The sequence below is a fragment of the Chiloscyllium punctatum genome, chromosome 35, assembly GCF_047496795.1.
Source record: "Chiloscyllium punctatum isolate Juve2018m chromosome 35, sChiPun1.3, whole genome shotgun sequence".
NCBI lineage: Eukaryota > Metazoa > Chordata > Chondrichthyes > Orectolobiformes > Hemiscylliidae > Chiloscyllium > Chiloscyllium punctatum.
The window spans coordinates 18,583,736-18,609,586 of NC_092773.1; the positions used below are offsets into that span (position 1 = coordinate 18,583,736).

Here is a 25,851-nt window from a genome sequence, read left to right on the forward strand (position 1 = left end):
TATTGGGGAGGCAATTCTAGGATTTCGACCCAGCAACAGTGAAGAAACAGCAATAAAGTTTCCGAGTCAGGTGGCGAGTGGTTGGAGGGTAACTTGAAGATGGTGGTGATCCCAAATAACTGCTGCCCTCGCCCTTCTATATGGAAGTGGTTGTGAGTTTGGAAGGTGCTGTCTGAGGATCTTTGGTGAATTTGGTTAAAAGAACAAAATAGTTCCAAAAGGCTAATGGAAGAGTTTCTTCATTTGAAATATTTAACTAAAATTAAGGACTAATGAGAGGCTCTTAAAGTTAAATAAAGCTAAATAAGTAAACTTACTCATCATTCAATCCACACCGGCGACATGTAGGATTCCCATACTTTGTTAAAGTTTCTGTGAGTTCATCATACAGCTTGTCCCCAAAAGCTCGAGGAATGCCTTCCCATGCAAGTATAAGGATAATAACAACAGCATTCTGACAGTGATGACCAGCACGCTCACGTACAAGGCAGAGGACCTTTTCTTCTTCATTCGCTCTTCTTATTATCTATAGATAATTAGTGAAAGATTTCTTTGGTGAGTGTTTCTAAAGGACTGAAAGCACTAGAAAAAAGAAAGAAATCCTTTTTTGTTTGAAGTACTCCTTTTCATACAAGAAAATGATGCTCTTACCATGATTTTCTTTTTTTATGAAACATGTCAATTGTAGTGCCAACCTGGGATACTATACTACTGGGAATACAAATTCTCCATCCTGTAGCGGATTTCTCAAGGTCAGGCAGCTCCAGTATCGCCCTCAGGCTTGTCTGAATTTGAGTACCCTGCTGCTTGCAATGGAGCCCTTCTGAAATGCATTTGGGACATCCCCTGAAATTAATGAGGGAGAACCTACTTGAGGACTTCTAAATTCTTGTTTTTAAAAAATAGTCAAATAAGTATCTGGTGAAAATATAATTATTTTTCTCTGAAAGTGGGAATACTTTAAACAAAAAAGCAACATCTTTCATAGAATGTGTGTGACGCTGTTTCACTGGCAATATTTCATAGAATAAGGAATACTAGTAACAAACATGCTAAGACCTAAACTTACCTAATGTATCATAAAATAAACTGAAATTAAATCATATATCATTTATCATTGTCACACGCTTTCTGGATGATTTTTATTACATTTCTAATCCTGCAATTCCCTCGGAGACTTGCAGGTTTCTTCTAATTTTTTTTCAGATTACCTCAGCCACTCTGGGTCGAAATAGAACTTCTATTTGTGTTAAAAATTTCAATGCATAAATTGTTTCAACCTATAGTGTTGGATGTTGCTCCCAACTTATTGGCTTTATTTTGATATTTCCCAATTTGTTTCTCTTTTGCATTCTCTGTGTTGGCATGCATACAAGACAATGAAAGCCTAACAAAGTTAACATTCAATTTTTGATTGAATTCATTCAGTTTACTCTGAAATCAGCAAAGACACTAAATGACTTGCAATTTTCTTCTGACTCTGGTGATGAAGCACTGACTGGTTGATTTGTCCAGTGTGTGAGAAGAAACATAAGAATTAGGAGCAGTCGACAATTCAGTTCTTTGAGCCCCGATTTGACATGATCATGACTGAATTTCTCCGAGCATCAACTCCACTTTCCTGCCTGCTGCGCACAGCCCTTTACCCTGCTTTTCATCAAAAACATATCGGTCTCTTTCTTGAGTCTTTTGATTGATTCTGCCTCCACAGCACTTTCACAGATTCACAACCCTTTGAGAGAAGTAGTTCCTCCTCATCTCAGCTTTGAACCCACCTCCTCTCACTCTAATTCAAGAGTGTCCCACAAGAGGTAACATCTATTCACTTTATCCACCCTTTAGTATTTTATTTGCCTCAATCACCAGATTCACCCCTCCTTGTTCTGAAGTCCAATGAGTACGAGCCCAAGCTAATTAACCTCTCCTCATAGAACTGCCTTTTCATCCCTGGAATCAAATTGGTGTACTTCACCTGAACTGCCTCCAGTGTCACCACACCCTTCCTCAAGTAAGGAGACCAAAATTGGACACAACACTCCAGGTGTGGTCTCACCAATGCCTTCTCTAATCGTAACAACATTTCAGGAATATTTCATCCTCATTTTGGGAACTTCGACCACAATGCCATGTTTCGTCTCCCAGCTTACAGGCAAAAGCTCAAGCAGGAGACCCCCTCATGGATACAGGCCCAGCGCTGGTCAGAGGAGGCAGAGGATCAACTCCAGTGCTGTCTGGAATCGGCTGATTGGGCCATGTTCAAACAGTCTGCAGGGATCTTGGATGAGTAAGCCACCACCGTCACAGACTTTATCAGCAAGTATGTTGAGGACTGCATACTGAGGAAGTCAATCTGGGTTTTCCCCAACAGGAAACCCTGGATGAATCAGGACATACAGAATCTGCTAAAAACCAGATGCAAGGCCTTCAGATCAGGAGACACACTCAAATTTGAGGAATCCAAGTATGACCTTCGCAGAGCCATTAAGACAGCCAAGGACCAATACTGATCCAAACTAGACACCCAGGCAGAGACCAGGCGACTATGGCAAGGACTGAATGACATCACAGGCTCTAAACAGAGACAGTGCAAGATAGCAGACACTGACACATCCCTCCCAGATCATCTCAATGCTTCTATGCTCACTTTGAGCAGAATTGCGGCAGAGAGGTAACACCTATTCCGACAAGTCCTGATGAACCTATCCCAACAGTCACTGCATCAGAGGTCAGATCAGTTTTCTTTCGTATGAATTCAAGGATGGGACCAGACAGCATGCACAGATCAACTGGCAGAGGTCTTCTCGAACATCTTCAACCTCTCCCTGCAGCAGACCACTGTCCCAGCCTGTTTCAAGGCGGCTAACATCATCCCTATGCCTAAGAAGGCTCATGCAGCATGTCTCAATGACTGCCGCCCAGTGGCCCTAACCTCAGCTGTCATGAAGTGCTTTGAAAAGCTGGTCATGGCATTAATCAACTCCAGTGTCTCCACTACACTTGACCTACTCCAATTTGCCTCTCGGACCAACAGATACACGTCAGATGCCATATCACTTGCCCTTCACTCCTCTCTAGAACATCTTAACACCAAGTACAGCTATGTAAGAATCCTACTCGTGGACTACTTTCTCCTTGAGACTGATTACTAAACTTAGTAATCTTGGACTAAGCCCCACTCTCTGCAAGTGGATCCTCAGTTTCCTGACACACAGGCCTCAATCAGTGAAGATTGGGGACAATATTTCAACGTTACTAACACTCAACACTGGAGCCCCCACGTCCCCCCTCCCGCCCCCCAGGTGTATTCTCAGCCCCCTATTGTACTCATTGTATACCCATGACTGCGTAGCCAAATACCAGACTAATGCCTTTTACAAGTTTGCTGATGACACCACCATAGTCGATTGAATCTCAGATGGCGACAAAACTGACTACAGACGGGAGCTCGAAGACCTAGAAAAATGGTGCACTGAGAACAACCTAGTTTTCAATGCCAGCAAAACCAAGGAACTCATTATTGACTTTTGGCAGGATTTACTCATGCTGCCCCCCCTCACCACCACCAACACACTAACAGCACAGAGGTGGAACGAGTAGAGAGTGCCAAGCTCCTCAACAACAACAAGCTTTCTTGGACTCTTCATGTGGACTCACTGGTTACAAAGGCCCAACAACGTGTCTTCCTCCTCAGGCAGCTGAGGAAATGTGGCATGACGGCGAATACCCTTGCCAACTTTTATAGGTGCGCCATTGAGAACATTCTGTCTGGATGTATCACTACCTGGTCTGGCAACTGTACCATTCAAAATCAGAGACAGTTACAGAGAGTGGTTCAACACGGCCCGGACAATCACAAAGGCCAACCTCCCATCTGTAGAATCCATCTACCCGACCCACTATCAAGGAAAGGCTGCCAGCATTCTCAAAGATCCATCCCACCCTGGCAATGCTTTTCTACAACCTCTGCCATCAGGGAGTAGGTACAGAAGCCTGAACATATACACCAGCCGGTTTCGTAACAGTTTCTACCCTACTGTTGTTAGAATACTGAATGAACTCACAAACTCTTAGCATTCACCTGTACCTGTGTTTTGACTTTTGCTGCTGTTTACCTATCATTTACTCATCTACACTATTTAACTATGTGATCTGTCTGTATTGCTCACAAGATAAAGCTTTTCACTATGCCTCAGTGTACGTGACAATAAATTCAATTCATTTCAACACTTCTTTACTTTGATAATCCACTCCTTTTGCAGTAAATTCCAGAATTCCATTTCCGTTTCTTGTTATATGCTGTACCTGCATACCAACTTTCTGTGATATTTGCACAGATCCCTATGCATTGGCGCAATTTGAATTTGCTTCCCATAAAAATAATAATTTGCATTGCTATTTTTCCAGCCAAAATGGACAACCTCGCAATTATCCACATTAAACTCCATTTGCCAGATTTTGGCCCATTCTCCTAACCTTAACCTCCTCATCAAAACCTGCTTTCCCACTTAGTTTATGATCATCTGCTAATTTTGCCATGTTACACTCTGCACCTCCTTGCAAATCATTCATATAAATGAAAATAGTTGAAGTCCAAGACCTGAACCCTGCGACATCCCACTAGCTACAGTTCATCATCAAGAAAAGGACCCATTTATCCTGAACCTCTGCTTTCTGTCAGTCAGCCAATCCTTTATCCAAGTCAATATTCTACACTTAAATCCCTGGGATTTAATCTTGTGGATCAGTCTTTCATGTGACACCTTGTCAAATGCCTTCTGAAAGTTTAGATATACCACGTACACCGGCTCCCTATTATCCATCTTGCTGCTTGCATCTTCCAAGAAGTTCAGCAAGTTTGTCAAGTGTGAATTCGCCATCTGTAAACTGAGCTTTGTTTTACCAATTGTTCAGTTATCTCCTCTGTTATGATTGACTCCAGCAACTTCCCCACTATAGAGGTCAAACTAACTGGTCTATAGTTTCCCACTTTTTGCCCATCTCCGTTTCTGAATAAGGGTGTCACATTAGCACAGCTCCAATCTACCAGTATCTTCCCAGAATCCAGGAAATTTTAGAATATCGTAACTAATGCATCTACTATCTCTGCAGACCATAAGGCCCTGGGGACTTATTTTAATCCTATCAGTTTAAATAATACTTGCTCCCTAGTCACAGAAATCTCACCAAGTAACTACAGGTTTTGGGAAGAAACTATGTGAACACTGTGAAAATAGAGAGAAAATACAGCTTTAGTGCCTCTGTCATTTCCTCAACATTTTCATCCTTTAAATGGCCAACATTTACTTTCACTATTCTCTTCCTTTTTATTTACTTATAGAAGCTTTTGTTATCAGTGCTTAGCTTTTCTTCTAGTTTCTTTCCAAAGTTCATACTTTCATAGAAGAAAAGGTGTGCTGTGCATGATGAAATTTTTATATAAAACTGATTGAACAGGAACAAAGAAACTGAATAGACATATTGGTTCTGTCCAACTGTTAGTCAGATCATTCTGAACTCTGGTATGGTTTTTAGAAGGATCAATGACGTTGAAAGCAATAATCTTAAATAGAGTCATAACAAGTGAAAATCAATAAGATCCTTAAGAAATTATACTTATTACAGTGGGGAAGGCTCATGCTGAAAGTTCTTGAGTGGATTTTGCTATGACTTGACAATAAAGTCACAGCATGAGCACTTCATTTCTGTGTTCCCCAAATTCAACTGAAGTGAATATGGTATTCAAGTGCCAATTAAACTTGAAATTTTCCTGCATTCTCCTGAACAAAGCTTCTTAGCCTTGACATAGTTTGTTAATTCCACCCATTCCCCTCTCTCAATGCACTCTCATACTGCCACCGATATTCAGTTTTATCTAGTTTCTGAGAGAAAGGATAGAGACAGGACATATGGAAATAGGATCTTTGTTCAAAGGTCTCCCGTTCCTATTTCTTCCCTGACACCCTGTCTCACCACCATCTCTCCTAACCCTCACAGCCCACATGCTGCATCTTGTTTTGACTGGCAAGTTCTCATGCACAGGTCCAGATGGGGCAGTCTTTGCTCAGGTCTTCATTGGTCTAAAAAATTAGAGGATATGGGCCACAAACAGCTCAGTAACACTTCCACTGAAGGGAAGCATCTCCACTGAAAGCACAGGTGTAACCACATTAAGTTCCTTCTCCTTCCACTGCTCCGTTCTCTTTCTCCTCCTTCTCTTATATATGTATAGCAGTCATGACCTTCCTCCTCCTGCAGCTTGTGATATATTATAGATTAAAATGCAGATCACTACATTGGGTTAACATTTACTCGTGCACATGGAGAATGCCTGAAGATCCCTCCAGGCACTTGAATTGTATCTTCAGCAAACCAGGGGCTCGTTTTAGGACTGTTTTGTGGCTTTGGCTATACATTTCCTTGACATTAACTGTGGAGTTTCTCACAGATGTCATCAGCCACATGCTTGAAGCCAGTCACTGACTCGGTTTGGAAGTTGTTATGATCTTGATAGCAATAGTGAACAGGTCAGGACTCACAATGAAAGCTGGCTTCACAGAATTTAAGTTTTGTTTTTGTGGTTACTGTGGTGGTTGTCACTAGGAGCCTTGTGTAAATATTTCAATGTTTTTTTAAAAAAAACAATTTATTATGCAAAAGAAAAACATCAAAGCTAGATGATAAAATTCAGAATGATCTCAACACAACCGCATGAAGATAGAGGCAATCCTTTGTAGTCACTCAGTCTCAGTTCAGCATCTCTTTTATCTTGACTCTCTCTTACTCCAACGATTTTCTCGCCTTTCTCCTTGGACTGCTGAAGCAGCTTAAATCTTCTTTCCAGCTCAAATGGTGTGGATACCTCTTTCCAATTCTGACAACCTTTTCAATTATTCCAACTATCACAGCCAAGTAGCTGGTACAATCTAAAAGAAAAAGGCCCTTAGCAAGGAAGACTAGTCTTCTGAAATTAACCTGTGCTGGCCCCTGGCCATCTGTTTCTCTAAAGGACATAAAAGTTCAACTTGATAAATATTCAATAACTAACATCCCAAGTAGCTGATCCAGTCATTTAGCTCAAGTCACATGCTTTCTTGGAAATGATGTTTAAACTCATTTGCTCAAAATGACTTTCTGATTTAAAAGAAACAAATCACCTTCATGAAATGAAAATTAAAATCGATTTACTTCTACGTGAGGAGTGAAATTCCCAAGCAATAACCAACATATTATCAACCTTTATCAATATCTGTGGGAATCACGATTGGTGCAGAATAAAAGCAACATAGCAGTTTTCAGGACAACTTGTATAGAAACAAATGAAAATGTTTTGCTTGTTACACAACAACAACAGACCACGATTGGAGTGGATGCCTGTCAATTAATTGATAACCATGGGTGATTTAAAGTAACCTTCAGTTCAAGGATGTTGTAAAGCTTGAAAGGATTCAGGAAAGATTTACACGGATATTGCCAGGATTGAAGGATTTGAGCTACAGGGAGAGACTAAACAGGCTGGGGCTATTTTTCCTGGAGCTTCAGTAGGCTGAAGGGTGACCTTATAGAGGTTTAGAAAATCACGAGGGGCATAGATAAGGAAAGTAGACAAGTCTGTTCCCTGGGTGGGGGAGTCCAAAACTAGAGAGCATTGGTTTAAGGTGAAAAGACGAAGATTTAAAAGGGACCTAAGAGACAACTTTTTCACATGTTGGAATGTATGGAATGAGCTGCCAGAGGAAGTGGTGGAGGCTGGTACAATTACAACATTTAAAAGGCACTGGGATAGATATATGAACAGGAAGGACTTAGAGGGATACAGGCCAAATGTTAGCAAACGGGACTGGACTTATTTAGGATATCTGGTCGGCATGGATGAGTTGGACTGAAGGGTCTGTTTCCATGCTGTACATCTCATCACAACTCCATTGTACTGTGAAGTGTCTGGACATGGCAGAAAATTCAGCAGCTCTCTTACTTTGTCTGTCATCATCAGCAGCAAAGTGGATATGAAGTAGCAGGCCTGATAAATCTGGCATGGGTCAGCCTGGAGATGTATTTGTGCAATGCAGATAATGAAATTCTGTAGATACCACCAGCAGATTGCTGGAAATTACACAATTCAGGTTCATGATGACCTTGACCTCCCTTAACTTTCAGTATCCCTCTGGGCCAGTTGGAAAACTGTCTTTGTTCTGGAGACTGAAGCGGTCAGTAATGACTTGCTGAAGAAGTCTCCATCTCCGGAGTTAAAAATCACATAACCCAGGTTATAGTCCAACAGGTTTATTTGGAAGCAATAGCTTTTGGAGTGTTGCTTCTTCATCAGGTAGCTGTGGAGCAATATCATAAGACACAGGTTTTATAGCAAAAGATTACAGTGTCATGCAACTGAAACTATATACTAAACAAACCTCGATTGCTCTCAGTCTTTCACCTTTTAGAATGGGTTGCAGGTTTCGGTTCATTAATATGTAAATCCCAGAACTTCTTTTAAGTCTCATTCTTGAGCTAACTCAAGGTTTTATGTCAAAAGAAGATGACACCCCAGCTCAGACAAGGTGTGAGGTTAGAGTGTGTATGTATCCTAATCTTGAGTCAGACTGGTCCTATTTCCAAAGGAGCAGTGTTTTCTGTTCCTGGTGTTGTGTGATTTTTAACTTTGTCCACACCAATCCAACACCGGCACCTCCATATCAGTCTCCTGAAGTACTGCTTGGCCACCTTCAGAAAATCGATATTCTATTGAAGATCTTGCTTTCTTTGAATCGGAGGCTATGCTCATTTCCTCTATCCTGTGGAATGGCAGGTGGCTAAGGAGAAGACTACTATTGCTGATGTTGGTGTATTGCTCCTTTTGTTCCTTATCAGAGGTCTAACATGGAGTCAAATGAGCTGTTCACATGTTGCATTGACAGCAAGGAAGTGTCAACCAATTTTTTAAAAGTCCAAAATAAAAGACATGACCTCCAAAGTGTTGGAAAACACTTACAACCAGTAGGATGGAATTCTCTCAGAACAAAAATAAAAGCAAAATACTGCAGATGCTGGAAAATAATATTCTGGAGAAACACAAAAAAAACTGAATCCGTAGAGAGAAACAAAGTTAACATTTTGAATTAGGTATTGGGCTACTCAAACATTTGTCCAAAAAATAATACCTCCACATGAGCTTTCCTTTACTCTCAGGTTTGCTTCTCATTTCTTACTCTCTGACTCCTTTGGCAAAGGCAACGAGAATGTTGAGCTGTGTTTTGAAGCTTTTCAAATAATTCAATAATTTGTCTCAACTTCTTCTGTCAATCACTTAACTCTTAAATTTACTCAGCCAATTTTCTGCTTGCGACATAACATGCCCATTCATCCAAATCTGAAGCTACGCTAATAAGCTGTCCTAGAAGATTAGAGCAAAACACACTACCATTCATGTCCAACTAAATATTATAAAACCATTTGACTTTCATATGTGGAAAAAGTGAAAAATTTAGGCTTAAGCAATTTAATTCTTGCATAAGCATCTCAGCAATTCTATTTTTGATGCAGCTTAAGAGTTGTTCATGCTACATACTTGAAGAGAAGGTATAACAGGTGAATTCAATGCATGTATCCTACCTCAGGTACAGGGAAGAATTCAGTGCAATTAAAATGTTTTTTTTTGCAGTGGTCTGAATGTGGATCTCTGGCTATTGAAAAGTTTTTGTAAGCTTTGTAGCATTTGCATATTGTATTTGTATTTCTGACATAAATGTGAAAAAGACTTACTTAAGGTTTCATACTACCTTCTCAGAACTTTGATGGAAAATAATTATATTTATCAAAGTATGAAACATTCTGGTGGTCAAGAAGGTGAGTGGGGAATAATGTAAAATGGAGCACTCAAACCAGTGGCCAATGTGCAAAAGCTGGTCTTGATATCTTGATCAGGGAATATAAAATAATAAATCAGTCAACACCCACTCTCCAGACAGCCCAGTGGTGAAGTATAAAAAAGTTACCATTCTTTTTGCACATTTATAAGCATTTATTCAGTGAAACAGAGATGCACAAAACAAACACACACACCTCCTTAATTCAACCCACTGTCTGTTCCGGTTTGAATGGCTAGTTAATGCCCACAACTAATCCAAAAGCAAAATACTGTAGGTGCCAGAATGCGAAATATAAACAGAAATGCAGAACTTCTCAACACATGACCCTGCACATCTCCTGTGGACTCACCCTATGTTTAATTACTAGCCCCATTTCCAATATTTTAGGCTCTGACCGTCCAAAGTTCTTGTCATTTAATGTCTCCTGTCTTCCATTCTATCACAGACCCTCTCTTTCATTCTTTGTACAAATTCCACTATTTTACTTTAAGAAAAGCGATTACATTTCTAACATTTCCCCAGTCTGATGAAAGGTGGCAACCTTAAATACCTCGTTTCTCTCTCCACAGTTGCTGCCAGACAAGCTGAGTACTTCAAGTGCTTCTGTCTTTATTTCATAAATAAAGAATTTGCTTCCTATTACTGAGCTTTATCAATTTAACACTGTAGCAGTGTGTTGGTGTGGATAGTGGGTGAAGACAGGATCAGGCTACATTGTTTAAACTCCTACAGTAAGCGGTTGACTAACACTGATGATGCAAACTTGTACTAAAATGTCTATTTACATAAAATACTGGAGGCTGCCCACAACTACAAAATGTGTAAATAATTGCTTTCAGAAGTGGAAGGATGAAGGAGAAAAGAAAATGAACCAACAAACAGAACTCAACACTTACCCATTTAGCAATTGGACAACCCTGGGAACTTTTTCCTTCTTTGCCTGTGTAAATGACTTTCTCAATTCTAACTGCTTTCCCTTTCTCTCCATATCTGAAAGAAATAAAAATTATGGGTAAGTTAAACCTTTAGAAAGATTAAAGATTACCATACTACAGAGAAGGTTTTCATGTTTTCAGTTTAGAGTTATCTGGTAACTGATGTCTTATTTCAAACTGTAGTGCATATCTTTTTTTAATTGTTTTGTTAAAGATACATAATTACAATGTATAACTTGGCACAAGTCTTCACATCTAGACAATACTTGCTTCTAAATTTGGGAATGGTTTAACTGTAATTATTTCATTTCAATGCCTAGAGATAGACTAAAGAAAAGTTAGAATGGTTTCAACTCTTTGTTACTCAAAATTATTCTTCTCTTACATCTTTCTAGATGCAAATGCTATATTTAGCTATTTTTTGGGGAGATTTTTTAAAATAGAAATTTATACTGCTAAGACTAGTGTTTCATAATGCAGGCAACCCCCTAATTATTAACTGCTCATTGGAAAAACAATTTCTGAAGCTTCAAATAGCTCAAATTTTGATAAAATAAATCGTCCATGAAAATCTTCACTGGTACACCACGAAATTAACTAAACTTCAATATTATTTCAATTCAACATGTACAATATTGCTTCTGGTCAAGTGATATTGTTGAGCTTCAAAATCATTTAGCTTCAAGAAAAAACAAGCCAATGGAAAACTGCTCCCAGAAACTTAATTCAAGCTAGTTTTCTGATCACTGAGAAAATCTCACAATGAATACATTATACACTAAATCAAAGGAACAGGTAAATTATTTTAGAGTTGAGATTATTGCACTTCTAAATAACTAAAATCTCAATGTCCGAAAATGTTGTTATTTTGCAACATGCTCCAACCTACTTAATCAACATTATTTACTTAAATTATTCAAGGTTAGAAGACCCCAACTGTATTATACATGTTTTTCCAATGATGAACCAGGAATCATCATTACATGTGGCCCCATCTGGTAATTTATTGTTCCCCATGAAGGTGACACAAATATTTTTCACTGATACACAGCCGAAGAGTGTTACTTTCAATTGATTGTGATGTTATTGTGGCGAACAAACAATACCATCTGTGCCCCAAGGTTTGAATGATCCATGTTGGAAAAGGAGAAAACAAACAATGTGGGCAACCTCAATTCACCGCACCATTAGATTTGGGTGTTTGTGCTTTAAAATAACTTTAATTCACGATACCAACTGAAGGCTTTATTTCCACATGCGCAAATCGTAAACACACGCAAAGAAGGCAGAGTCATTGTCAAAACCATGTCAGGCGTCAAAAATTTCCATCAAACTGTAATTTAAACAAATCAAATCACAACTCAAATCTGTAGATTTCCCGGAAAGTGCTGATATAAAATCAACAATCAGTGACCTGGTTCTGTTCCACTGAGGTTTGAACAACAATGTATTTAAGTAAGTTAATCTGCATTTTCACATTTTAAAAAATTTGGTTATGGGCATGGCTGGCTGGCTGGCCAGCCAACATTTATTGCTCATTCAGAGTTGCCCTTGTGTTTTGGTTGACCCACGGTGCCCGAAGGGCGGGAATTCCAGGATTTTGACAATGTGACCATGAAAGATGGCAATATATTTCCAAATAGCTTGGAAGCTACTTGCAGTTAATGGTGTTCCCAGTATCTATTGCCCTTATTCTTCTGGATGGAATTGGTCATGGTTTGGAAGGTGCTGTCTAAGGACTTTTGGTGAATTTCTGCATTGCTTCTTGACACTGCTGCAACTGGGCATCAGTGGTGGAAGGAGTGGATGCTTGTGGATGGAGTGTCAATCAAGTGGTCTCCTTTGTTCTGGATGGTGTCAAGCTTCTCAAGTGTTGTTGAAACTTCAGCCATCTAGGCAGGTGGAGAGTATGCCATCACGCTCCTGATTTGAGACTTGTAGATGGTGGATAGGTCATGGAGACTCAACGGTTGAGTTACTTGCCACAGTATTCCTAGCCTGTGACGTGCCCTTGTAGCCACTGTACTTATGTGGTGAGTCTGGTGGAGTTTCTGATCACTGGTAACCCCCAAGATTTTAATAGCGGGGGATTCAGTGATGTTAACACCCATTGAATGGGCAGTTGTTAGATTGTCTCTTATTTGAGATGGTCAGTTACGCGGCATGACAGTTACTTGCCACTTGTCAGCCAAGTCTGGACATTGTCCAGATTTTGTTGCATTTGAACACAGGCCAGTATCCAAGAATTCGCGAATAGTGCTGAGCATTTTGCAATCATCAGCGGGCATACCCACCTCTAACCTTGTGAAGGAGGGAGGATCATTGATGAAACAGCTGAAGATAATTGGGCCTAGTACACTACCCTGAGGAACTCCTGCAGAGATGCCCTGGAGCTGAAATGAGTGACTCAACCATCTTCCCATGTACCAGTTATGACTCCAACCAGAGACTTTGGACCTAATTTCCATCGATTCCAGTTTTGCATGCGTTTGTTGTTGCCACACACGATTGAAGAAGGCCTTGATGTCAAAGGCTGTCACTCTCAGTTTAGCACTGTTGCTATAATAATGTACAATAATTTTGCAATTTAATGTGTATTTGTTTTTGATTGGTACACAATGGTTTACCTGGCTAAGTTCAATATGACTATGAATCCCTCCGAATTAAAAATCTGAATCGTGGATAATGTTTAAAGTGGAACTTGGGAGACAAGGTAATGTCATAGTTATGTTATCACTAGACCAGCAATCCATAGACTCGATATTTTGGGGACGCTGGTTTGAATCCCAACAAGTCAAATTTCAAATCAATAAAAAAAACCTGGAATTAAAAGTCTAATATATTATCAGAAAAGTCCATCTGGTTCACTAATGCCCTTCAGGGAAAGAAACTGCCTTCTGTACTTGGTCGAACTTGGTCCAGGCCCACAGCAATGTGGTTGTTTCTCAAGTACTCTCTGAAATGGCTCGGTAAGCCACTCAGTTCTATCAATTGCCAGGAAGTCTCAAATAAGAAATGGACAGAAATCCTGACGTTGACCTTGGTACCAGAAATGACAAGAATAAACACAACCCTGTTGACGCTGTAAAGTCCTCCATACAAAATTTGGGTCTCGTGCCAAAATTGGGAGAGTGGTATCACAGACTATTCTAACAAAAGCTTGACATAATCATTCTCATGGAATCATACATTTCAGACAGACAATGTCTAGACATCATCATCAGCTTTGGATATTTCTGTTTCACCAGCAGCACAGACCCAGCAGAAGTAATGTCACAGTGCTGTGCAGTTAGGAGGGCATTAGCCCGTGCTTCTCAAGTCTTCAGGTCAAATATGGGCAATTGCTGATTACTAAATTCATGCCCCATCCTTGGCTGATGAATTAGTACACCACTTGGAGGAAGCACCGAGTGTGGCAAATGTACAGAATGTACTCTCAGTAGGGATTTCCATGTCCACCACCAAGAGTGACTTGGCAGCAACGCTACTACTGATCACGCTGTTCAAGTCCTCAAGGACTGGATCTTGACTGCAGACTGGGTCTATGGCATTTAGTGAGGGAACAATCGAGGAGAAAACAAACTTAACCTCACTCTCATTAATTTATTTTTGCCACAGATGTATCTGTCTGTGATATTTGGAAAAGAGACCACCGCATAGACCTTGTGAAGACGAAGTCCTGCCTTTACACTGAGAATACCTTACATTGTGTTGTGTGGCACTATCATATTACACAGTTTCAACTTCAAACAGATTGAGCAACTCAAGACGAGGCATCCTTGGGGCATTGGGGGCCATCAACAGCAGCAGAATTGTTCTCGATCACAATCTGCAGCCTCATAACTTGGCTTATCACCAACTTTAACATGACCAACAAGTCAGCAGATCGATGGCTGAATGAAGAGTTAGGAAGGGCATGTCAGGAGCAGCACCAGGCATACTTAAAAATGAGCTGTGAAGCCACAAAACAAGACTATTTACATACAAAATTGCATAAGTAGCAAGTGAGAGACACAGCAAAGCAATTCCACAGCCAATGGCTCAGATTTAAGTTCTGCAATCTTATTATATCCTGTCATCAATGGTGGTGGACACTTAATTCAATGGAGTAGGAGGGTCTACATACATCTCTATCCTCAATGGCAGCAGAGCCCAGCCCAACAGTGCAAAAGGTAAGGCCAAAGAATTCACAAACTTCTTAGACAGAAATGCCACGTGGACGATCTAGCTTGGCCTCCTCAGAGGTCCACTGCATTACAAATGCCAGTTTTCATCGATTTGATTCACTCCACATGGAATCAAACGACATTCTGACAATCGCACGAAAGACATGCCCACCACAACTAGTATCAACCCTAGCCAAGCTATTCCAGTGCTGTAACAACAGTGCCATCTGCCCGATCATGTGGAAAATTGCCCAGGTACGTTCCTTACATACAAAATTCATGACAAATGCAACAGCCAATTACCACCCCATTAGGGTACTCTCAGTCATCAGTAAAGCAGTGGAGGTTTTAATCAACAGTGCTACTGAGTAGCACTTGCTCAGCAATAACCTGCCCAGTTTGGATTCTACCAGGGCAACTCAGTTGCTGACCTTGCTAAAGTCACTTGACTTTAACTCAAACGTGGATTAAAAATGCTGAATTCTGGAGGTGAGGGGAGAGTGACCACTTTGACATCAAGGCCACATTTGACTGAAAGTGGCATTGGGGATCTTTCAAACCTGAAGGCAATGGGTATGAGACGTCAACTCTCCACTGGTTGGAATCACTTCTAACACAAAGGAAGATGATTTTGTTTGTTGGAGATCAGTCATTTCTACTCCAGGATATCAATGCAGAAGCTCCTCAAGGTACTTTCCGAGGCCCAACCATAAAACCATAAGACAAAGGAGCAGAAATTAGGCATTCAGCCCAACGAGTCTGTTTTGCCAATCAATCATGGCTGATAAGTTTCTCAACCCCATTCTCCTGCTTTCTCTCTGTAACCCTTGATAGTCAATAACCTAGCTATCTTAGTCTTAAATATACTCAGTGACAAAGCATCCACAGCCTTCTGTGGCAGTGAATTCTATAGATTCATCACTCTCTGGCTGAAGAAGTTTCTCCTTAGCTCCTTTCTAAAATGACTCCCTTTACGCTAAGGCTATGCCCTCAGGTCCTAGACTCCCCTACCAAGAGAAACATCTTCCCAAAATCTACTCTGTCCAGGCCACTGAGTATTCTGTACATTTCAATTAGATCCCCTGTCATCCTTCTAAATTCAATCGAGTACAGACCCAATGTCCTCAAACATTGCTCATTTGTTAAGCTTTTCATTCCTGGGACCATTCTCGTGAATCTCCTCTGAACCTGCTCCAGAGTCAGTACATCCTTCCTGAGATGTCGGGCTCAAAACTGCGCACAATACTCCAAATGTCATCTGACCAGAATCTTATACAGACTCAGAAGTACATCCTCTCAAAATAAATGCCATCATTGCATGTGACTTCCTAATTCCTGACACAACCTGCAAGTTTGCCTTGAGGATACCCTGGACTAGAACGCCCAAGTCTCTTTGCATTTTAGATTTGTGAATTTTCTCCCCATTTAGAAAATCATCCATCTCTCTATTCTTCCTACCCAGGTGTATGACCTCACACTTTCCCACATTGTACGCCATTTGCCACTTCTTTGCCCACTCTCCGAACCTGTCCAAATTCTTCTGCAGTCTCCCTGCATCCTCAATGGTACATGGCCCTCTACCTATCGTTGTATCATCTGCAAAATTAGCCAGAATGCCCTTAGTTCCTTCATCTAGATTGTTAATGTATAAAGTGACAAGTTGTGATCCCAACACTGAGCCTTGTGGAACACCACTTGTCACTAGCTGCCATCCTGAGAAGGACCCTTTTATCCCCACTCTCTGGTTTCTGCCTGACAGCCAAGCTTCTATCCATGCTTGCACCTTGCCTCCGACACCACGGGCCATATCTTACTCAAGTAAGATACCTGTGTGGCACCTTGTCAAAAGCCTTCTTGAAGTCCAGGTAGATAACAACTGCTTCATCAGTGATCTTCCCTCCATTATAAAAGTCAGAAGTGTGGATGTTCAGGCAAGGACAAGGTGGGACTAATAAATTAAACGACATTTATTTCAATGCAAGGGGCCTAACAGGGAAGGCAGATGAACTCAGGACATGGTTAGGAACATGGGACTGGGATATCATAGCAATTACAGAAATGTGGCTCAGGGAGAGGCAGGACTGGCAGCTTCATGTTGCAGGATACAAATGCTACAGGAAGGATAAAAAGGGAGGCAAGAGAGGAGGGGGAGTGGCATTTTTGATAAGGGATAGCATTACAGCAGCGCTGAGGGAGGATATTCCCAGAAATACATTCAGGGAAGTTATTTGGGTGGAACTGAGAAATAAGAAAGGGATGATCACCTTATTGGGATTGTATTATAGACCCCCCCAATAGTCAGAGGGAAATTCAGAAACAAACTTGTAAGGAGATCTCAGCTATCTGTCAGAATAATAGGGTAGTTATGGTAGGGGATTTTAACTTTCCAAACATCGACTGGGACTTCCATAGTGTTAAAGGTTTAGATGGAGAGGAATTTGCTAAGTGCGTACAAGACAATGTTCTGATTCAGTATGTGGATGTGCCTACTAGAGAAGGTGTAAAACTTGACCTACTCTTGGGGAAAAAAGGCAGGGCAGATGACTGAGGTGTCAGTGGGGGAGCACTTTGGGGCCAGCGACCATAATTCTATTCATTTTAAAATAGTGATGGAAAAGGATAGACCAGATCTAAAAGTTGAAGTTCTAAATTGGAGAAAGGCCAATTTTCACGGTATTAGGCAAGAACTTTCGAAAGGTGATTGGGGGCAGATATTCGAAGGTAAAGGGACGGCTGGAAAATGGGAAGCCTTCAGAAATGAGATAACGAGAATCCAGAGAAAGTATATTCCTGTCAGGGTGAAAGGGAAGGTTGGTAGGTATAGGGAATGCTGGATGACTAAAGAAATTGAGGATTTAGTTAAGAAAAAGAAGGAAGCATATGTCAGGTATAAACAGGATAAACCAAGTGAATCCTTAGAAGAGTAAAAAGGAAGTAGGAGTATACTTAAGAGAGAAATCAGGAGGGCACAAAGGGGACATGAGATAGCTTTGGCAAATAAAATTAAGGAGAACCCAAAGGGTTTTTACAAATACATTAAGGACAAAAGGGTAACTAGGGAGAGAATAGGGCCTCTCAAAGATCAGCAAGGCGGCCTTTGTGTGGAGCCACAGAAAATGGGGGAAATAGATGGTGACAACTTGAAAAATGTCCAGATTACAGAGGAGGAAGTGCTGGACGTCTTGAAACGGGTAAAGGTGGATAAATCATCAGGGCTGTACAGTAGATGCGATCTATACGGCCTTCAGTAAGGCGTTAGACAAGGTTCCCCATGGGAGATTAGCAAGGTTAAGTCTCATGGACTACAGGGAGAACTAGCCATTTGGATACAGAATTGGTTCAAAGGTAGAAGACAGAGGGTGGTGGTGGAGGGTTGTTTTTCAGACTGGAGGCCTGTGACCAGTGGAGTGCCACAAGTATCGGTGCTGGGTCCTCTACTTTTTGTCATTTATATGAATGATTTGGATGCGAGCATAAGAGGTACAGTTAGTAAGTTTGCAGATGACACCAAAATTGAAGTGTAGGAGACAGCAAAGAGGGTAACCTCAGATTACAACAGGATCTTGACCAAATGGGCCGATGGGCTGAGAAGTAGCAGATGGAGTTTAATTCAGATAAATGCGAGTGCTGCATTTTGGGAAAGCAAATCTTAGCAGGACTTGTACACTTAATGGTAAGGTCATGAGGAGTGCTGCTGAACAAAGAGACCTTGGAGTGCAGGTTGATAGCTCCTTGAAAGTGGAGTCACAGGTAGATAGGATAGTGAAGACGACGTTTGGTATGCTTTCCTTTGTTGGTCAGAGTATTGAGTACAGGAGTTGCGAGCTCATGTTGCGGCTGTACAGTACATTGGTTAGGCCACTTTTGGAATATTGCGTGCAATTCTGGTCTCCTTCCTATCGGAAAGATGTTGTGAAACTTGAAAGGGTTCAGAAAAGATTTACAAGGATGTTGCCAGGGTTGGAGGATTTGAGCTATAGGGAGAGGCTGAACAGGCTGGGGCTGTTTTCCCTGGGGTGTCGGAGGCTGAGGAGTGACTTTATAGAGGTTTACAAAATTATGAGGGACATGGATAGGGTAAATAGGCAAAGTCTTTTCCCTGGGGTCATCAGTCCAGAACTAGAGGGCATAGGTTTAGGGTGAGAGGGGAAAGATATAAAACAGACCTAAGGGGCAACTTTTTCACACAGAGGGTGGTACGAATATGGAATGAGCTGCCAGAGGCAGTGGTGGAGGCTGGTACAATTTCAACATTCAAGAGGCATTTGGATGGGTATATAAATAGGAAGGGTTTGGAGGGATATGGGCCGGGTGCTGGCAGATGGGACTAGATTGGGTTGGGATATCTGGTCGGCATGGACCGCTTGGATCGAAGGTTCTGTTTCCATGCTGTACATCTCTATGACTCCATGATTACACAATGCTCAGTACACATTTAGGATCCCTCAGATACTAAAACAGTTCATGTCCAAATGTAACAAGACCTGGACCACCTCCAGGCTTGGGCTGAAAAGTGACAGTAGCACCCACAGTACACAAATGGCAGGCAACCGCAATCTCCAGGCAAGAGAATCTAACCATCATCCCTTGATATTCAAATGCATGACTCATGCTGAATTCCCCACTGACAACTTCCTGGGACGTTACCATTGATCAGAAATGGACCTGGTCTCACCATACACATGGACATGGTGGCTGCAAAAACAGGTCAGAAACTAGGATCCTGCAGCTTGTAATTCACTTCCTAATTTCTCAAAAAAAGTGTCCACCCCCATGTACCAAACACAAGTCAAGAGTGTGATGGAATACCCCTTGCTTTCAGGTTTAGCAATACCCAGTAAGCTTGACACTATCCGAGAGAAAAGCAACCTGCCTGATTGGCACCACATTCACAAATATCTACTCCCTCCACCATCAATGCAGCAGTGTCTTCCATTAACAAGATGCACTGCAGAAATTCACCAAGGCTCTTAAGATAGCATCATCCAAAGTCTTGACTACTTCCATTTTTCTGAACCAGGGCAGCAGATTAGATTACATTCCCTATAGTGTGGAAACAGGCCCTTCGGCCCAACAAATCCACACCGACCCTCCGAAGAGCAACCACCCAGACCCATTCCCCTAACTAATGCATCTAACACTACAGGCAATTTGGCATGGCCAATTCACCTAACCTGCACATCTTTGGACTGTGGGAGGAAACTGGAGCACCCAGAGGAAACCCACGCAGACACAGGGAGAATGTGCAAACTCCACACAGACAGTTGCCCGACATTGGAATTGAACCCAGGTCCCTGGCGCTGTGAGGCAGCAGTGCTAACCACTGAGCCACTTTGCCGCCCAGATACATGGGAACACCACCATCTGCAAGTTTCCTCCAAGCCACTCACCATTCCTGACATCAATCCTTCAGTGTCAGTGTGTCAAAATCCTGGAGCGTGCTCCCTAACGTCATTGTGTACCTACAAAACATGGAATTCTTATTCTTATCAATGACGCAGTTCAAGATGGCAGCACACTACCACCTTCTCAAGGACAACTGGGATGAACAATAAATGCTGGCCCAACAACATGCACATTCCAGGAATGAATTGACAAATCTTGTAAATACTCCTTCTCCACTTTCTTAATTGGGAGCTATTAGGTATTCAAGTCAGCCTTATTAACATGCAACTTGGGGTCAAATGATGTCTTCAATATTTGAAATTATTTTCTGGCCTACTGAATGGGGACCACCATGGCTGCCTTCTTTGAAACATGGTCAGTAAGAGGGGCTCCTCGAACATGTGAAACATGATCACAAAAATAGAAGAGTTGCAACCTTTATTCCTTCCACCTTGGTTCCATTGAGTGGATTCTGAATTATTTGTTACTGATCTGTCAACCAGTTGTCTCTTTCCACTGCTGGACGGATGGCTGACCAGCAGAAAATAAATGAAACCCAAGAATTAAATATCTCAGGTCCAAAACTGATTATTTGCTCATTGTTTGCTCGCTCTGGCCCACAACATTTCAAACACACCCAAATGAAGAACTTACATAAAATGACAAAAGTGAATTCACTAACAGTCAATAAAGTCATTAGTAAATCTTAAATAATAATCTTAAAAAACGTAGACTATGAAAAATTATTATAACATATCTTGGTCAAAATAAAATGGTTTCACCTGAATTAACAAGTCTGCTTTCAATCGGTAAAATGAATGGTTTCAGTTACAGAATTCCAGGATAGAATAAGCTGATTATGTACAGGCAATTCTTTTATAACTTGATGGTTGCGTTCTTTTGCAACCCTGCATTACAGAAAAATCACACTTTAGAAACAGCACTTAAAGTGTTAGTGATGTAATCACGTTACAGCCAACACACATTTTAAAAGTTCACACTTTAGAAAGAGTCCCCAATCGCGTTACAGTGAATTTGCGTTAACAAGACACACGTTATAGCAGAACAACCTGTCGGGTCAAAGTAGAAGCTTTTGCCTTTGCTAATTTTCTACTGTCTGGCCTCCCATGTTTTACCTCTGTAAACTTAGGGTTATCCAAAAATTTGTTGCCTTTGTCTTAATTTAATCAATTCCCATTCACTCAGAGTAACTATGTTCACTAATGTGAGTAAGCTACCAGTTAAGGAAACCATAATTTAAAAATGCTCAATTTGTGCATTTAATGTAATCTCTTTTATCACACATTCCTTTAAGATATTTAGGCTTTTTGAATTCTGGTCTCTCAACTCACCTGCTGGTAGCTGTGCCTTCAGTTGGCAAAGTCCTAAACTCTGGAATTTCTTCCCTAAATCACCAGTGTGCTTGCCTCTTTTCAGATGCTCCTTAAACCTACTTGTTTGACCAGTGATTTGATCATTTGGCTCAAAATCTTCTTCTGTGGCTTATCCTGTTCTATTTTTTGCCTGCAATTTTCCTTGGAAAGCTTCACATTAAAAAATGTGAATTTGATACAAGTTGTTGCTCACAATGTTTTCAATAATACGTTCAAAATTAACACAATGAAAATTGGCTAAGCTGAAAAGGAAGTGAGGTCTTCATGTCGGACAATTAGTTGAACACTGATTTTGAGCCAAAATTCACAACCTGACTCGAAAATTAAACCTTCTAGTGACCATACTGAAATAGACGACACCATCTTGATTGCTTAGCCTTTTCTTCCAAAGCTTACTCTGGGGCTACTACCAATGCCCCACCTGTTCCAAGTGCAATTGTTTTCATATACCAAGGTCATCCAGATTATTTGTGTATGTGCGATGCAATTAAGGTCTGGAATCCAACTTAATCTGCCACAGGGCATGCTTCATTGGAACTGAGAAGTTAGGGCTTGGTCACCAATCTACTTGTCACCAATTTTATTTTGTACGCTCTTCAAAACTGACATTCATCATGTAAACCATAAAGCCATGTTACTTTGCTAATACTTCAGAAATACTAAACAGTAACCTTAATGCTGTTGCAAATGTGTTAATCAGAAAATATGTAACAATTAAAATCAGATAAGTGAGATAACCATCTATTATGATCCAATATTTCACCAGTGTCAAACACATTTCTGGTGAACAAAGGCAGCAATATTCACTTACAAAATCTCTAATTTTCAGCAAATGTATCCTATCACAATTATGTTGAACAACATACATCACAAAGAAATATCTTAGAAAGATTTTTTCATGCATTTGTGATTTTTCTTAAAAGGCAAAATGACCAGCATTCATTGTCCATTGGATGTGTGGCAGCATGATACACGGATGATATGCGGTGATACGTATGTTCACACAACATAAGGATGAGACAGCCCCATAGTGCTGAAGAATGAAAATAACTTTTATTACATGTTTACATAAATACACCTCAATAACAGACACTTGTGTGCCTTGGTTCAAGCTAAGCATTCCTCCATCTATCACACTGCAAGAGAACAGAGACAAGCAAGAAGGAATCTGTGAGTTTTGTACCATTAGGTCACATACCATGATACAGTGCCGCCATCGTAAGCAAGTACCTTAAAAGGTACATTGCACTTCTGCTGAGAGACATAACACACCATTCATTACTGCCTTTGAGAAAACGGTGACGAGTCATATTCTTGAACTCCACCAGTGTGGTGTCAGCATACACACGGTGCTGTTAGGGAGGTTGTTCCACGTTTGTGACAGTGAAGGAGCAGCAATTAGTTCCATATCAGTTTGGTGTACTTGGTCCAAGTATGGACAAAAATCTGAATTCCAAAAGTATGGACAAAAATCTGAATTCCAAAAGTAAAGTGACAGCGACTGCCCTTGACATCAACACTCCTTGAACAGAGTGTCCAAACCTGCAAACTTGACCACTTGGATGGAAAAGGACAGCAGACGTATGGGACTGGCACCATCTGCAAAATTCCCTCCAAGTCAGTTTTCTTCATCTGAATGAGAACAGGGAAAAGTCTGAGCTGATCATTCAGATTATAAAATGATTGACGTTTTCTGAAAATGTTAAAAGAGGCTCAATATCTGATTATATGAAATACTCTGAAGTACACTGTACTTGAACATATTTATTCACATAATGATGTGCTCATAGTAGAAAAATATACTCATCCTTAAGTTAGAGATTCTATAATACTGAACAAACTACCTTTTAAAAATGAATACAGGCATTGTCAATATTTCTTTATAACTCCACAAGACTTTAGTTTACTTTTAGATTATACAGATTGCTAGTTATTTTCCACTTCAATTTCAAAACTTATAAAATTTCTCAGAAGGGAAATAAATGTACAGGTGAGTTACAAAACAAAAGCCACAAAAGCTATACATTGCCAGCAGCACTTGTAGGCCAGTCACTGTTTTATTTGACTAACGTATCTTCACAAAAAACAGAAAGATAAAAAGCTGAATGACAAAATCAATATATTAACATTTTCCAGGTCAGGACAGCATTTCTACCATCAGGAGCTAATTTTGTCAAGAGTAATCTGGGCAATCCATGCAGACTTTGTGACATGTCTAAACAAGTTCCCATGCTCTGCTGCATACTCTTGGGTGACAGCTCATGTAGAAACTAATAACACAAACCAATCCCATGTCAACTGACATGAGATACTTGTAGAGGAGCTGACGCTAAATTAAAAACCATCTTCAGTACAATGGATGTTTTTTTTTCCAACATTTTCCAGCAGCTATTAGTGTATTGCGAAAGATTTCAGTGCCTGAAATTGCATGGTGTAATGTATCTGCCTTAAATTAGCATATACCAGAAACAAATGTATGCTTTCTCTCGAGAGTAGTCATGCTAAAATGAGTTATGACAGCGGTGATTACATTGTCGCATAAAATCAATTTTAAAAATTCAACATTCTCAGCCTTCTGGGGGAGAGGATTATAAAGATACACAATCTTTTGGCTAAGCCATTCCTCTTCATATCAAATCCTAAATGGCTAACTGTTATGAGATGCTGTGTCTAAGGAATGGTCAATTGTGACTTGCTCACTGCCAAAAGGGTGCAAATTTGATCTTTTAAGATAAACCAGAGGAGCATTGTGATGTAACAGCAGTAAGTTACTCAATGGCTGAAACCAACGTTATGCCGACATCAAAGCTTGGAAACGTGAGAATATCATGGAAAATTTCAATAATCACGTTGACAGTTGGACTCAGGTGCAAATCTAAATTGCTGTAGGCCAGCATTTAAATTGAACACTGAAATAAAGATATTTGAATTGATATTATGTTTGTTGCAATTATTTGCCTTCAAACAGATTTAACATTTATTTTTCCAACAATATTTTGGTTAGTTACACTCAGGTTGCTGTCCGATCAAGGTTCATGGTCAACCCAAAATAAACTACCTGAATTTTCGTAAATACATAGAAAAAGACTGCTTCAGAATTTACATATGGGAATGAGATGGTGAACCAAAACTCCATCCACAAAAGTTCAAAACTTTTATAAATGTGCATTGTGTGATTAAAGATATTTTATACATAATGTTTAGAATTTAAATGTTAAACAGTGGCAGGTGAGGTTGGTTGCTGTTAAGTAAAGTTTTAAAAATAAATAGCGCTGTCAAACAGGCCTTCTGGAACAATTATTTAATCCGTTTTGTGTCAGAGAATAGGGAAGACCTGGAGTGCTAATCAAATATTGTTTCTGTAATGCTGGTTTATGACAGAGTGTAAACATTGAAAGCCATGAGCTTGTTTTTGGTTAAGGATATTAAGGATTGATTTTAACTCAGAAAACCCAAAGGTTGAAAGTTTTATGGCAGTTCAGAAAGCCTGACAAAGAACTTCATTTATATCCCTCCCATCTCAAAAGTATAGCAAAATGGAGGAGATCCTACTTAACAGTAATAGGCAAGTAGTTGTTGTTGGTTTGATCCTATATTATTGGTATATTAAATATATTCAATGAAATATATGTTTATGTTGATTTGGCCAAACAGAAATTATGAAATATAAAGTTATTCATTTCTCTTACACAGTTAGTTAGCATTTGTAAACTGAAACAGCAACAAGTCTCAAATCAAGCTTGTATTCAACTTCCATACCTTGTGAATGAGATGAGAAAGCAGAAGAGCAGCTTGTTTGTCAACAGCACTGATCAACAGTTGAAAATATCAATGCAAGTCAGAAGGCTCACCTGAAGTGCAGTAACCAGATCACAGTTCTCACACTGGGAGGACAATAGTATTTGGGTAATTTGGGTGCACCTGCCATTTTGTCCCAAGTTGGCAATACACAAAAATCAACTGCAGCTTCAGTCAAAGCAATCAGCTCAACATTGTGCTTTAGTAGATTTTTTTTTCCCCCATCTGTTGCCACACTTCAGCATCATTAGCTGAAAACCACCAGAACCCAATCCACTGTAGCAATATTGCTCAGGGTATGACTTCTGCT

General features: G+C 40.3%; 1 protein-coding gene across 7 annotated transcripts in view; it reads right to left on the reverse strand.

The window, feature by feature from the left end:
• tet3 (tet methylcytosine dioxygenase 3) overlaps positions 1 to 25,851 on the reverse strand; it is a 380,734-nt gene that overhangs the window by 81,388 nt on the left and 273,495 nt on the right. For all 7 annotated transcript variants that reach the window (XM_072554173.1, XM_072554174.1, XM_072554176.1 and 4 more), the window contains 2 exons: positions 10,760 to 10,853; positions 318 to 526 (listed from right to left, as the gene is read on the reverse strand). In XM_072554173.1, the coding sequence (XP_072410274.1) occupies positions 318 to 526; positions 10,760 to 10,853 (303 nt within the window). The remainder of the gene's footprint in view (positions 1 to 317; positions 527 to 10,759; positions 10,854 to 25,851) is intronic.